Source organism: Pleurodeles waltl, chromosome 4_1 (genome assembly GCF_031143425.1).
Source record: "Pleurodeles waltl isolate 20211129_DDA chromosome 4_1, aPleWal1.hap1.20221129, whole genome shotgun sequence".
NCBI lineage: Eukaryota > Metazoa > Chordata > Amphibia > Caudata > Salamandridae > Pleurodeles > Pleurodeles waltl.
The window spans coordinates 859557968-859574709 of NC_090442.1; the positions used below are offsets into that span (position 1 = coordinate 859557968).

At 42.9% G+C, this 16742-nt stretch overlaps 1 protein-coding gene across 1 annotated transcript in view; it reads left to right on the forward strand.

The window, feature by feature from the left end:
- Nucleotides 1–16742, forward strand: part of OTOGL (otogelin like) — a 1080166-nt gene that overhangs the window by 789024 nt on the left and 274400 nt on the right. The window contains exons 37-38 of the mRNA XM_069227564.1: nucleotides 4283–4306; nucleotides 4404–4496. Of these exons, the coding sequence (XP_069083665.1) occupies nucleotides 4283–4306; nucleotides 4404–4496 (117 nt within the window). The remainder of the gene's footprint in view (nucleotides 1–4282; nucleotides 4307–4403; nucleotides 4497–16742) is intronic.

Consider the following 16742-nt stretch of genomic DNA (forward strand, 5'->3'; position numbering starts at 1 on the left):
CAAGTAACTGTAGAATATTAAATATATTTTGAGCACTGCCACAATGTACACGGAACGTGACAGCCGCACTTATCTGTATGACACAGCTGGAGGAGTTAACAAGTACTGGCAAACTACTAGCTAGTTCAAATTTGGAAAATTGAAGGCTATGCTATAAACAAATGTGATTCTTCAGTGATTGGCAAGTTTGTGAGTGTGGTCGGGTGAATGTGTTACTAATAAGGTGTCAATGCTTGCTTGACTGAATGAGTGTATAGATATATGAGAGAGAAAGTAACAGTGTATATGTGGGGTTAGTTTATAAATGGATGAATGGCTGAATACGTCAGTACATTGATGGATGCCTGGATGAATTGGTAAGTGTATGAATGGATTAACACATGCCATTATGGATAGATGAGATAAGTTACACCAAACTCCCATGCTGAAGCCTTGGACAGCAGTAGTAACAATACCATGATTTACTAATATCATTGAAGTGTGAACATTACACCATGACTGGGGACAAATATGCTAAGAATGTCTTCAATATATATGTGAAGAAAAGCATTACTAGCATTTTACCGTTTCATGTATTACACCAAGGATGTATTACATAGTAGTGGGCATTATTGTGCCAAGAATGCCTCAGATATCAGAAATTACCCCCCTTAAGCAGATTCAAATGGGCCTAATCACTTAGTAATCCTAGATGCATGTTACGTAGTGCATAATCACTTGATAATATTAAATGTTTGTTTATATTTGCCTCGATACTCAGAAATCACAATCGCTTGTTTATATTTTCCACATCACTCAAAAATCCTGTGTGCATGTTCCGATTTTCATCACACCTTCACCTTGAATGCTCTTTCAGATTTGTACTTTGAAACTTGAGTTTTAGGCCATATTTGCACCATTAACTGGATCAATTCGCTATCCTGACACACTTGCATCATTTCTTATTAATAGTAGCACATGATTAGGTTTGCACTGTCACTCAATATCAAAAGCGCAGTTTGAGATTTTCCAGGTCATTCACTAAACATCTGTATACACCAATTGTTGTAGCATGACATAGTAATACTGCCATGCCATATGTGACAAAATACCATCTAAAAAGTCAACTTTTGTTAATATTATAATAAACCCCTGTACCCTGGCAGAGCACCGTCTGCCTGATTTAAAGATCCCTGCTTGGGTGTGGCAGCTCAGGCTACTCACAATTAATGGTGGGCTCTCACTCTACCAAAGTCAAAATGAACTCTATAGTGTTAATATAGCCTTAGAACCCGCCGTAGCGGGCTCTACCGGCTATTAAAGGCCCGCTCCCCGCGTTAAATGCCCGAGCCGAAGGCGAGGGCATTTAACAAGGGAGAGGGACTTTAATAGCCGGTAGAGCCCGCTACGGCGGGTTCTAAGGCTATTAGAACATTCTGCCACACAGGGCAGAATGTTCTATTAAAAAAAAAAAATGTTCACGGAGCCCGAGGGGATTTAAATCCCCTCGGGCTCCGTGAGGCTTTGTTCACAGCTGTTGCTGTGAACAAAGCGAACATTGGAATGTTGCCGCTGCGGGCTTTTACCGGCCTGTAAAAGCCCGCAGCAGTCCATTGTCTTCAATGGACATGCCAACATTCGAATGTTCTAATACCGATTACAGTGCACCCTCCCTGTCCATCCCTAGATGTTGTTTCTTTATGTGTTCTTTCCTTCATGCTGTCAGCTATACAAGGGTGCATGCTTTACGAAATGTCCCTCTAAAGTGCTCTCAAAGGCTGCATTACCTCAGGTTGTCACTAGAGGGCCCTCTAAAGTTATCAGTGTAAAGTGTTGGGCCATTACTAACGGTCTATCAGAAGTCAGGAGAAAGAATGCAGTACAACATGTCATTAATACAAGGCTCCCTCCGAAGTGCGCTAAAAAGCTGCAGTACCTGAGGTATGCACAAGAGAACACAGTGAATTTAGCATTATTGGAACAGTAGCACCAGCAGCAGATTATCTCTGCCGAGATGTATTTCAAACAAGCCCTGATATTGCATCACATTTACACTGAATAAATCTTACAACAAGATTCTTTACCGGTCGACCTTTAGGTGACCTCTTGAATTTTGAAAACTATCTGAAAGCATCCACACATCATTTTGATGAGGAACTCCCGTCTTCTGACCTGGAGGTCAAAATGGCAACATATGCTAGAGCATGACTAATTCTCTTTGACTTTCTTTTGTGTAGTTATGTTATCTTTCAAGTGCCATTTGCTCACAAAATTGTATAGAGCACCTTGTAATGGGATATGAAAAATACTAAAAAAGACTAATACTTTTATATGTGTTTTTTTGTGAGTGCTGCAGAGTTAATTACAGAACTCTTTATAAATATTGTGTGCCGGCATTTACAAATGTACATAGCAGTTGTCAAGTACATTGGCAGTTCAAGAAGATACATTTACAATGAGGCAGGATCAGATACAGAGTCCCATGCTTGGGATTAAGATTACAAAGCCAAATGCAAAGATAGTAACAAAATAAATTTTGATAAGAATGTCAGCAGAGATTCATGTATGTTAAACTATAGCTCAGGAATACATAAAGTGTGCAATTGGCACTAATTTGTACCAAAGTACTATTTAGTTCCATGGGCCAAGTGTATACATTTTTTATTCACTCACAAAAAGTAACCGTAAACCATATTTATGATATCTTTTTATATATATTCTTTAAAGGAAAAGGGGCTGCATTTGAAAAGACAAGTTTTTAAACTTTTTAAACTTTGTTTGAAAATAGGCAGTGGTCCTCTGGACAACTGGCTACAGGCAGTTGTCCTATGGACCACTGGCTACTTCCAAACACATTTTGTTAATGAATCCTTTCCCTTGTGTGAATGACTTACCACCCTATGTTGGGAGTAAGTAAAATCTCAATGCTTTTCAGTGGATTTCGGTCGGAAACTATTGATACCTACCATAATGAATTACTGTTTGGAAAGGGCACCCTAGTCATTCACCTTCCAAATAGGACTTGTTACGCCTTCTAAACCCATTTTGTGGTTCAGTAGTCTGCTACAGAATCACAAATCAGGTTCAGTACATTGAAAAAAAACACTAAGTGGTCTCAGACCCTGTGATTTAATGAGTTACCAGGTCTGGAACTGCTAGATGGTTTCATACATCTGGCCGTTCATCACATCTAGGGCAAGAATACTATTTAGACAGATAGCAATTTTCCCTGAAAAATCAATGGTCATATTTTGTCATCATAGACAGTTGCTTATTGCCATAAGAAAAGTTTAAAAAAAAACATTAATCTTTACATTCATATATATCACCAGTATGTGCTGTAAGAAATAGAGAAAAATAGACCACGATTAGAATATGTAATGTGTTGCTAAATGCAATGTCCATGCAAGTTAACAGCACTTGAACACTTCATGTAGTCCTGCCACAGGTAGAGAGCTTGGAGCAAAAACAAGATTGGTTGGCAGAACTTCAGAAATATTTGGTTACAAATGGGAAAGGAGAATGTTTAAAAACAAGGGCGACCAGACTCTTGAAAACAGCTGAGCTCTGCACCTGCAAGAGTCTGACTTGCATTCGTGCAAATTTCTAACTTGGAGTTTGGAAACCTTTTTTAGGATACGGGAAAGTTTTATGAATGTATTCTTCTCGAGTGGAAATATAAATAGGTATATTTCTGAATGTCAGAAAACAAGAAATCGTGTACAAATACTCTAAACAGGGAAATATTCTTCTCCTTTGACAAACCCCATCCTCCCCCCACCACCAATTTTGTAGGGTGTTCTAATCGGCTTATACACCTGGAAACTCCCACCCTGGACATCCCACTTTCCACACAGAGCATATTTACTTACACAGAAGCCGCCATGTGAGTAAATCATATAGGAGTGCGGACCTGCATTCTGTTTATTACAAACGTAACTTTTCACTTGTAAAAAATGCTGTTTGCACGAATGTCTGGTCTACACGCACAAATACCTTCCTGAAGGAGACCCTGAATGAGTCTTGAGTGTTTACTCTTGGGTTTGAGAATGTAGGGTTTAATTAGACAAATATGTACACCTTTGACCAGGGACACACTTCTTCATAAACATTCTGACACCTCCAGACCCTTTGATTGGCTATATTTCCGGAAAGGAAAATATTTGAAGTAAAAACGAATCTTCCTAATACAAGTTGGATAAAACAATCTCCATTTAACTTCAAACTTTAAAATAACTCAAGGTAGAGTAAGGAAATACCTATAAAATCTGTAATTCCTGTATGTGTTTTTGTTTTGTTACAGAGTGCAAATTCAATCAGGAAACTAGTGAGTATCTCATTCTCTTAGAATTCAAATATTTGTTGAAAAAAGTTATTTATAGCTTGAAGACCTTGAACTAACATTTACGATTTTATCCCACGAGGTACCTGCTGGAGGCACATCCGGACTTTGTTTTAAGAAGTTAAATGTAACCACCCCCAGCTTTAAAGTTCTTGTGAATCGTTTGTCGAGAAAGGTGAGTGCGCCTATTTGCCATTGTGTTTTCTGTATTTTTATAGCACTGTTATTGTTTCCACAGTCTTAGTGAAAGCATCACGTTAACTGCATTGCTTTTTCTGAAACTCGCAGTCTCTAGAAATGTTTAATTTTCTACATCAGGAGCGATGCATTATTGGTTATAACACCTGTACATCTGGCCACAACTTGCTTTTCTCACACCAGGTAACAAACACTGTGTTTTGACCCAACACGTGAGAGTGCTTATTAATTTCAGCAACTAAATAACTGCAAGTTCCTTATCAGGTTCAGACCTAAAAATGTTTTCATTTTTGATTGTCTCATAACGTAGGAAACCAGGTTCTTACACTGCAGGAGAAAGAGGTCTCAGTCTTGATATGAGCTATGATTGATCTACCACAGCGTCCAACAATTTAGAGCCTTAAATAAAATTGGGTTTATGGGCCGAATCTCACATATACCTTTTGTATCTTTACAAAAGCAGGAGGGCCTCTCAGAAAAAGGGCTTCTGACATATGAACAGAAGCATCAAAAAGACATTGCAACTATAAAATAATTATGACAATCCCTCCAATCAATTTACTCAAAAAATATTCGAATTATAAAAGTATGAAGGAAACAAATGTAGGGACTAATATAAAACTAGATTTTTGAAATGAAGAAAAAGTGCTATTGCACATCAAGGCTCTAATTGTGCTTATTAAGGATATCAGTGCATTCATTTTTGGCAATACCACAGTCAGTGCCTCCCAGTTAAAAACCTACAGGGCCCTATTCACAAAGATAGACTCATATGTTAATATACGTTAATAACCAAATACACCTTTTGTATGCCTGGGTAAGCATGTTTGTGTTCATTACAGCAGAACATGAGTGCAAAGAAGAGCATGTTAGTGTTTCCCATTCAAGGGGTGGAAGGCAGGGGTTTCAAGAATCAGTTTGCATGGGAAACTTGGAAACACCAACAAAGATGAATAATTCTGGGATTTCTCAAAACTCTTTTCCAGCCTCTTTTCACCCTGCAAATGGTGACAGTTCTGCTCCAGCATAGGACGTCATTAACTCTCCTTCCAGCAAGGGAAGTGGACTGGACCACCCCAAGATTTGCTGGAGTTGTAAGAGAAGAACGTTCTTCACACGGAAAAATATTTTTTCCAAGGGAAAGAAAAGTGCATTTGCTCAGGAGGCTCCATTCCTGCTGTGGTATATTCTCCATTATGGAGAACTCTACATAGGGAGAATAGGAGCCTTTAAAAAAACACATGTGCCATTTCCAGAAACCAGCACTTGGGACGTGAGAACAACAAAAGAGCGAGATGAGAGGTTCAGACACGCAAGAAGGAAAATGATTATGCTCTGGACCAATACTCTTATTTTCTTTTTCTGACAGACCTTTTTAGGATGCTTGAGTGGTAAAGGAAAGTTAAAGTCAACTTTTCTATTCAATTTGCAGTGTAACCTATTTGGTTTCATATTAACTCAAGGAGGCGGTTGATAAGATTCCAAAGTTTGTTACAAATTAAGAGCCACCTGATGTAAATGAATCTCAAAAACATGCTATATAAGTACAAAATGACCAAAGGTGAGGTGAGATGTAAAATGAAGATAAATCATATAAGCATAAGGCATATGAGAATTTCAGTGGAGGCAATACAAAACATGAGGAGCAGAATCTCATGATCTGTGTATAAATTGCGGTCCTCTTGCCTAATCAGTGGATAATCTAAATTAATCTACATACTGTAAACGAACTAAAAGGAAAACTGAATTAAGTTTCGGAAAATATAGGAAAGTGTCTGCATAAAAGAAACCTAAGTAAATGTGCTGATAGAGATGAGTTCCATAGCATAAAGCCACACAAACAAATAAAGAGTACAAAGATCTGTACCCCTCCAAGTCTCAAGGGAATTTGCCCTTGACTTACTAGGTAAATACCAGTTAATCGTACAAAACCTTAAGGAAATCCACATCATCCACACCAGTAGTTTTCCATCTTCCTTGCACAGTTGAAATTGGCAATTCCCTTCAAATTCTCATCCCACTAATCAAACATCCTACTGACATTGAATGTTTCACAGTGTCTGGTACAGAAACAGGAGTTTTTTCTTCTCAGTTTGTTAAGGCTCCTCGTCCTTACCAAAGTATCCTCCTGTACCCCACTTTCTTCAACACACAACTATTCTTTTCTTAAATGCTGACTCTCATGAACGCACCTGCAATGAAAAACTACTGCAATGAAAGCAAAACTCCACACAAGAAACCAAATGTTTCAGGACTTTGGTAATGCTGACTTAATAAAACATCCAGTGCACATTCAAAATATAGGATTATAAGTGCATCTTGCAATTATAAATGAAAGCAGGAACTATGAATGAAGTGTGAATATATGCAGTTACACCATAGTACCATAATCAGAATACATGACCATAAATGTGCATGAGTACTACAATTCGGCATGTTAAAGTCAAACATTAGAACACACATACACATCTACTTCCTGCCTTCTCCTGTGAATGCACCTTCAATAATACTATTTAGATGCTCCACTTTGTATTATTAATATTAAGGCACACAACATATGTATTGTCAATTACATAAATATGTCACTTCTGTAACACACAATGGGGACTATTCAGAAACACATTTATGAGTATAGGTAGCAGTTTTATTGTAGTTCTATTGGAGGTACCCTTAAACGCAATTCACATATGCATGAGCTAGACCTATTGCTACACTGATCTTCTCTCTTAAGTGCAGAGTTCTCAACCTAGAGTGTGTACAACTCTGCACATGAAGTTCCATGTTTTATGTGTAAATGTAGGAGTGGTGAAATGGAGTGGCTGGAAAATTTAAAATATCTTCTACACAGTGGGAAGAGCAAAAGAAAAAGTTAAGGATTACCACAAGGAGGAATGTTATAACACAAAAACACTCCAGCAAAAGGGAAAGTCTGTCCTGTAAAATTACATCAGTGTTTGCTCAAGTGAACTCTTGGAATAAACCACACACTTCGCATGGCCACTCAGAGATACTCATTGAAATCACATACAAATCAATGGAGGTAGAAAATAACACGACCATCACAAAGCAAAACACATGCAAAAAATAAAAATGAATACAAGAAAAAGAGCCATATAACGTTAATTTTTTTAGCATTAATAATAATATTTGTAAATATTAAAAATCAATGTAAAAAATAAAGCAAATGTAAAAATTGTCATATAAATGCAGAGTTACCTACACCCTTATGTATCACATCACCCACAAGTAAATACATTAAAAACAACAAAAAAATATTTAAAAAATATATATATTTAGACATAAATATTTAGACATTGCACACTAACCTACACCATATGGTACACATATAAAAATTATTACACAATAAAATAAAGAAAATAACACAGTAAAATAATGTAAAAATGGTCATATGACCTTGCACAAACTTGTACAAAAATGTTTGGAAAAATGTAAATATGACACATGCACACAATTTGAAAAGCACAAATATGTATGTAAAAAACTTAGGTCATTGTTAGAAATGGGGTCTTTGGTTGACAGTCAGGTTACCCCCTGTTCAAGCAAGGACCCTCACTCTAGTTAGGATAAAAGAGAATCACCCTCAGCTAACCCCTGCTTACCCCCTTGGTAGCTTGGCAGAGCAGTAGGCTTAACCTCAGAGTGCTGGGCGTAAAGTATTTGTACCAACACACACAGTAACTTAATGAAAACACTACAAAATGACACAACACCAGTTTAGAAAAATAGGAAATATTTATCTAGACAAAACAAGACCAAAACGACAAAAATCCAACATACACAAGTCAAGTTATGACTGCTAGCGTGTAAATGTACCTGGTTTGCGTCAAAAATAACCCCGCACGGGCGGTGTGCGTCGAAAGTAACCCTGCACGGCTGTGTGCGTCGAAAACAACTCGGCACAGCGGTGCGCGTTGAAAAAGCCAGCCACACGACGATCCGAAAGTCCCGCGGCGCAGGGTGCGATCTCTCAGCCTCCGTCAGCGATGCTGCGCGTCGTTTCTCCTGCTCCGGGCGTCGGTTTTTCGGTCGCGTTTCCTGCGGCATCGTTTCTCAGCTGCGGAACCGGCGTCGCGTCGTTTTCTCAGCCGCGATCGGATTCGCGTCGATCTTTTCTCCGCACGGCGCTCGGTGCGTGTATTTTTGTCCTTAGGCTGCCAGCCTCTCCTTTCAGGGTCCCAGGAACTGGAAGGGCACCACAGAGCAGAGTAGGGGTCTCTCCAGAGACTCCAGGTGCTGGCAGGAAGAAGTCTTTGCTATCCCTGAGACTTCAATAACAGGAGGCAAGCTCTACATCAAGCCCTTGGAGATTTCTTCTTCAAGATGGAAGGCACACAAAGTCCAGTCTTTGCCCTCTTACTCTGGCAGAAGCAGCACTGCAGGAAAGCTCCACAAAGCACAGTCACAGGCAGGGCAGCACTTGTTCCTCAGCGATCAGCTCTTCTCCAGGCAGAGGTTCCCCTTGATTCCAGAAGTGTTTCTAAAGTTTGTAAGTTTGGGTGCCCTTCTTATACCCATTTTAGTCTTTGAAGTCACCTTTCTTCAAAGGGGACTCACACCTTCTTGTGAAATCCTGCCTTGCCCAGGCAAGGCCTCAGACACACACCAGGGGGCTGGAGACAGCATTGTCAGAGGCAGGCACAGTCCTTTCAGATGAGAGTGACCACTCCACCCCTCCCTCCTAGCAGAGATGGCTAATCAGGAAATGCAGATCACACCCCAGCTCCCTTTGTGTCACTGTCTGGTGTGAGGTGAAAAACAACCCAACTGTCAAACTGACCCAGACAGGGAATCCACAAACAAGGCAGAGTCACAGAATGGTTTAAGCAAGAAAATGCTCACTTTCTAAAAGTGGCATTTTCAAACGCACAATCTCAAAATCAACTTTACTAAAAGATGTATTTTTAAATTGTGAGTTCAGGGATCCCAAACTCCACCTGTCCATCTACTCTCTAGGGGAATCTACACTTTAATCATATTTAAAGGTAGCCCCCATATTATCCTATGAGAGAGAGACAGACCTTGCAACAGTGAAAACGAAATTGGCAGTATTTCACTGTCAGGACATATAAACCACATTACTATATGTCCTACCTTATCCATACACTGCACCCTGCCCTTGGGGCTACCTAGGGCCTACCTTAGGGGTGCCTTACATGTAAGGAAAGGGAAGGTTTAGGCCTGGCAAGTGGGTACACTTGCCAAGTCGAATTTACAGTGTAAAAATACACATACAGACACTGCAGTGGCAGGTCTGAGACATGATTACAGAGCTACTTATGTGGGTGGCACAACCAGTGCTGCAGGCCCACTAGTAGCATTTGATTTACAGGCCCTGGCACCTCTAGTGCACCTTACTAGGGACTTACTAGTAAATCAAATATGCCAATCATGGATAAACCACTTACATACAATTTAAACAGGAGAGCATATGCACTTTAGCACTGGTTAGCAGTGGTAAAGTGCTCAGAGTTGAAAAGCCAACAGCAACATGTCAGAAAAATATAGGAGGCAGGAGGCAAAAAAGTCTGGGGATGACCCTGCAAAAGCAAAAGTCCAACAGTCATCTTATATCAAAAACTACTCAACAGAGAGAGAATGACATAACCTAAAACATTGCTTGTCCAAAAACACACACCTTTGCCACACAGAACAATGAACTGATGTCTGGTGTCCATGACACTTATCTTGACCTTGAATATTTTTCCTTATGGTGCTAGTTTAGGTCGAGTTCAAACAGTTTCAATTGTACCTTTTTTGAGAACAAGAGAAGATGCTCTGATAGTCTCATGTTTGCCAGAAGAGAGTTAAATAATGAGTGGGCTGTTCCAGAACATGATTGGGACACAGCCTTGTATATTAATATTTTTTGTTTTTTTTCCTGAGTCCATGTAGACTTCTTACATTTTTGTTGAAATTTGGAATGCAAAATCACAAATCAATGTAAATCTTGCCTAACTAAAAACAGCTAGCCACTTGTTGGAAAATGGGTTATTGGTAGGGCAGGTAGGTACCTACACCTAGCAACAAGCCACTAACCTCCACATAGGTACAGTTAGGTCTCAGTAAATTAATCCCAGCTCAACCCTTGGTAGCTTGGCAACGAGCGTCAAGGCTTAACTTAGGAGACAAAGTGTAAAGCATTCAAATATCACAAAACAGTAATTAAATAAAACACAGGAAACAGTTTAAAAATCCAAAACCAATTTATAAAAATAGTTTTTATTTTTATCTTTAAAATGACACAAAAACGATTAAAATCGGTTCAGGGGAACCGGAGATATGAATTTTTAAAGAATTATTACTTTTCTAGCGCTTAGAAACAAAAAGCGCCAATCGGGTCATCTGGTTGCACCTCAACCGGGGCAAAGTCAAACTTTCAAGCCGACCGCGATGGAGCCCTGCTCGGCTACAGGTCGCGGGAGGCCTGGGTTAAAAAGTTACCTTCTGACTTAGTCTTTATTTTGAAGTTTTTCTTCACCGGGACGAACCTGCCAGTTGAATCCGACCTCCTGGAGCCCTTGTCTGGATACGCGATGTGGGTTTCCTCGGTGGAGACTTTTACCTTCGGACTTAGTCATTTTTTCGAGATGAAAATCCTTCGACCGGGGTAAACCTGGATCTTGATCCGACGTCCATGGAGCCCTTCTCGGATACAATGGCTGGGAGGTCCCGGTCAACTTTTTACGTTCGGACTTAGTCTCTTTTTTGGATGTTTTTCTTTACCGGGACGAACCACGAAGTCAGGCCGGGTCGCGGTTGAGGCAAGCCGGCTAGAATTTCCGCGGCGGGTCGGTCCCTCTCTGGAGCTTTTTTCCAAAAATTCTCAAATCTTTTCCAAACTTCTGGGGCTTCACCCAGATGTTCTTTTAAGGTTCTTTTGGGGTCCACAGCTCACCCCAAGGGTCCAGAAGTTCTGTGATGGTCCTTGGGGGGTGCGGACTTCAACTCCCAGAATGCACCTGGCGCAAACTCCTTTTTGGCCACTGGACAGTGGTCAGCTGGTCGCTTTCTTCAGGAGTTGGTGCAGGGGACTCTGGTTTAGCAATTTTTCACCTGTAGCAAACAGGGAGTCCCTCCTTGAACCAGTTGAAGCCAGGCAAAGTCCTTCTTGTGGTGAAGCCCAAGTGTGCAGCTGGTGCAGTCCTTCTGAGTGCAGGCCAGGGGTCCAGCAGGGCAGTCCTTCTTCTTCTTTAGTTCCTTTCTTGTTGAATTCTGGAGGGGATCTGAGGTGTGGGTGCAGGTCTGCCAGTTTTATCCTTGCTCCTGGGTGAAAAGCAGGGGGGCCCTGGTTCTCCAATCAGGGACAGGGTCGTCCCCCTGTGATGACCACTTCCTGGGAAGTGTGGCAAAAATCCATCCCAGAAGGCAACAGTCTCTAAAAATCCAACATGGATGAATCTGATTTTTGGAGGTTACATCTGGCTGAGCCCACCCACTGGTGTGGCTAAAAATCATAAACACACCCCTCTCCTAATCTAATCAAGGGGGCACCTAATTGTCTGGGGTTGCAGGATGTGGGGGTGTTGCTGGGTGCTGCAAATGTCCTTCTCCGCCTTTGAAGACCAGTTTGGCAGCCCTCCCCCTTCCTGCCTCACCATCTGCTGAGGGGAGATTCTCTCCCCCAAGCACATTCCTTTGTGTGAAGCCAGGCCACTTCACACCTAATCAAGGCAGCCTGGCAGAAGCTGCTGCAGGCTGGCCAATCAGAGCACAGCAGCAAAAACAATGCAGAGCTGAAATTGGCAACTTTTTAGGTAAAGGCTAAACTTTTTACCTGAACAAGTTATATTAAATCCAACAACTGGAAGTTGTGGGATTTATTACAACAATTAATTTGATACCAAATTCTTGGTATGTAGCATTTAAGGAGACTTTAAAATGTAAAATAAAGTCTGCCCATTCTAGCCTATGAAGGCCATTTACTTCAATGAGGGAAAAACGAATTTGGCTGTTTTTACCTCACCAGGGCTTATAAATCTATTTTTATAAAGTCCCTGCTTATAGTTACATGGCACCCAGCCCTAGGGGCACATAGGGCACACCTTAGGGGTGACTTATATGTAAAAATAAGGTAGTTTAAGACTTTGGAAGTACCTTTAATTCCAAAGTCGAATTTGCATATAACTTTAATTTAAAAGCAGCCAGCAAAGCAGGCCTGCCTTTAAAATGACACTGGGCACCTCAGCAGTGCACCTAGGTGTGCACCACCTACGCTGTGGTCCCTAAACCTACATGCCCTACCATATACTAGGGACTTATAGGTAGGTTAACTTAGCCAATTATAATTAGCCTAATTTGCATATCCTTTTTACACAGAGCACAGGCCCTGGGACTGGTTAGCAGTACCCAGGGCACCTTTAAAGTCAGGAAAACACCAGCAAAAAGTGGAAAATGGGGGCAAAAAGTTATGGGGCCTCTGCAATCAGCCCTGTTTTCTCACACAACCCCCCCCCCCAGCCCACACGCCCAGGAGACTCAGCCCAACCCTGGGAGAGTCTTCCTGGCTTGTTAGGCGAGGAAGACAGTGAAGAAAACTGGCTGTCCCTTTGCAGGGCCTACTCTGCCTTACATCCTCCTGTCAGGGTCACTCCCTCTGGGTAGTGAAGCCATCCCAACAGTAAAAGGACCCAACTCAAACTGAAACTTCCCTCTAGGGGGGTCTTCCTCCTTTCTCTCTGCCAACTTGGGTAGTGAGGTGCCCACCTCCCCTACTCCAAACTTTGCTAGGGCAACACCTAGCTTACCCAAAGAGATCACCCAACACTTGAGCAACCCCACCATGACCAATAGGGTCAGGGGGCCTACTTTGCTATTGGCTTTGGGGTCTGCCTCCCAGGCCAAGTACAGTGCTGCCAGGAAGGCTAGCACCCAGCAGAGGCTACTGACAGCTGTCAGTACCCAGAACCACACCCTAAGCTCTCCACTGACAGGTGGCTGAGCTGCTTTAGGGGCAACTTTGGGGTCCTGGCACCCCTCTTGCTGTCTAGAGTGGGGGGCTACCACCTCCTGTGGCAGACACCCTCCTTCCACTCTCCCTTCTGTCAGTGCAGGGGCAACACCCTGCATCTGGACAGCTGCCTGACTACTCAGGACTTCCTTAGGGTCAGGTGAGGCCTCACCAGTGCCAACTCGGGGCTCCCCCCCCTACTGGGGCAGAAGGCCTTTGGCTCCCTGGAACTCTCTTTAAGAGTGGCCTACCCTTCCTTTTCTTCTTTCCTTTTCTTGGGGACCCCTGTCTCCTAACTGTAGGGACTGACTCCCCAGGACGTTTGGTTGGGGGGGCGCCCTGGGCGACCACCCCATCTGTGACCAGACTCACCTCTGGGAGGTCATTGCCCAGGATACAATCTAGGGGAAGGTCAGCACTGACTACCACCCTAATCCAGTCAAGGATTCCCTCCCTCTCTAGGGGCACTATGGCTACAGGTTTGGAGGTGACCTCCCCTGTGGCTATCCTGACTTTCTTTGTCTTTCCTGGGACATACATGTCTGGGGTCACTAACCGGTCACTCACTATAGTGTGACTGGCACAGGTGTCTCTCAGGCCAGTGGTAGGGATCCCATTCACTTGAATGTGGTGGAAGTGCCTACTCCCACCCTTAGGGATCACCAGCTTACCATCTGGTCCTGTCTCCCAGCACAATGCTATGAGGACTTCATCATCTGAGGAATCCTCCTCCATGGCTACACTGGACAGCCCAGTGCTAACCACCTTCCTTGGACAGGCTGCATCTCCTCTGAAGTGACCTGTCTGCTGACAGTCAAAGCAAGCCCTACTGTCCAAGAGTTTTTTTAACCCTGGGTCTCCCTGTCTCTGCTTGTCAGAGTGGGAGTGGGATTTACTCTCCTCCTTCTTAGGGTTCTGGGGTACAGAGGGAGTCTCTGTGGTGGGCTTACCACCTCCCTCCTTAGGTTTTTGGGGACCTGTCCCCCCCCTTCTTGGAGTCTCCCCCCTGGGACTTGACAACCACCCTGGTTCTCAACCACTCATCAGCTGCCTCCCCTAGCTCTCTAGGGTTGGTCTGCTTAGAGTCCACTAGATGCTGGCGTAACCTTTCTTGGGTACAATTGGTCAAGATGTGCTCTCTCATGATCAGATTGTATAACCCCTCATAAGTATCTACTTTGTTACCAATAATCCAGCCCTCTAGTGCCTTTAGTGAAATGTCCACAAAGTCAACCCAAGACTGGGTACTGACCTTCTGGGTGTCCCTGAACTTCATTCTATATTGCTCTGGGGTCAGACCAAACTTCTTGGCTAATCACCTCTTCATACTAGGGTATGAATCTGCCTCCTCCCCCCTTAAGGTCAGAAGCCTATCCCTCCCTGAGTTGGGGACCAACTCCCACAAAAGGGAACCCCAGTATTGAGGCCTAACCCTTCTCATTTGGAGTGCCCTCTCAAAGGCCCCCAGCCACTTATCTATGTCATCCCCCTCTACATAAGCAGGAACTACCCCCTTGGGTAATCTGGGGCAAACTCCCCCACCCATGGACACCTCAGCTTCTTTATCGCTGCTTCCATCTCTTTTCTCTTTGTATGCCCACTTTTTCTTTTCTAGGGCCAGCTTCTCTGCTTCCAAAGCTATGTATGCTAGCTGGGCCTCCAGCTCTCTTTCTCTGATGGATGGGTTCTCTCTTCCTGAAAGGACCCCCTTCCCACCACTAGCTTTGGATCTGCCCCTAGTGACTGTATTTACTGAGGACCGTTCTTCCTCATCCTCACTTGGGCTCAGATGCCTTCCCTCCCCTGAGTGGTTAGAGCTTGCATCCTCCCTTCTTTCTCCCTCCTCTGGAGCTTCTTCTGACTCTACCTCTTGGGCCTCAGCCCATGCTGTCAGGGATGTGATCAGGATTTGCTTCCTGAGATCAGTGGTTGCAGGCAACCCTCTTTCAATACACAACCCCCTAAGCTGGACTACTGTCAGTGTGGGTAGGCTAGCCAGATCAAGCTCCATGGTTCCCTAGTTTTGTGTCAACAAAAACTTTTTGCAAAAATTGGAAACAAGAATTTAGAAAAATTACAAAAATTCAATATTTGAAATTAATCCAAATTAAAAATTAAAAACAATTTTTGCACTAGGACAATTTAAAGGATTTTTAATTTGTTTTACCTAAAACTGTAACGTGATATTGAACACAAGTACAGGATCCCGTCGCTGCTTCCAATTATGTTGGAAAATGGGTTATTGGTAGGGCAGGTAGGTACCTACACCTAGCAACAAGCCACTAACCTCCACATAGGTACAGTTAGGTCTCAGTAAATTAATCCCAGCTCAACCCTTGGTAGCTTGGCAACGAGCGTCAAGGCTTAACTTAGGAGACAAAGTGTAAAGCATTCAAATATCACAAAACAGTAATTAAATAAAACACAGGAAACAGTTTAAAAATCCAAAACCAATTTATAAAAATAGTTTATATTTTTATCTTTAAAATGACACAAAAACGATTAAAATCGGTTCAGGGGAACCGGAGATATGAATTTTTAAAGAATTATTACTTTTCTAGCGCTTAGAAACAAAAAGCGCCAATCGGGTCATCTGGTTGCACCTCGACCGGGGCAAAGTCAAACTTTCAGGCCGACCGCGATGGAGCCCTGCTCGGCTACAGGTCGCGAGAGGCCTGGGTTAAAAAGTTACCTTCTGACTTAGTCTTTATTTTGAAGTTTTTCTTCACCGGGACGAACCTGCCAGTTGAATCCGACCTCCTGGAGCCCTTGTCTGGATACGCGATGTGGGTTTCCTCGGTGGAGACTTTTACCTTCGGACTTAGTCGTTTTTTCGAGATGAAAATCCTTCGACCGGGGTAAACCTGGATCTTGATCCGACGTCCATGGAGCCCTTCTCGGATACGATGGCTGGGAGGTCCCGGTCAACTTTTTACGTTCGGACTTAGTCTCTTTTTTGGATGTTTTTCTTTACCGGGACGAACCACGAAGTCAGGCCGGGTCGCGGTTGAGGCAAGCCGGCTAGAATTTCCACGGCGGGTCGGTCCCTCTCTGGAGCTTTTTTCCAAAAATTCTCAAATCTTTTCCAAACTTCTGGGGCTTCACCCAGATGTTCTTTTAAGGTTCTTTTGGGGTCCACAGCTCACCCCAAGGGTCCAGAAGTTCTGTGATGGTCCTTGGGGGGTGCGGACTTCAACTCCCAGAATGCACCTGGTGCAAACTCCTTTTTGGCCACTGGACAGTGGTCAGCTGGTC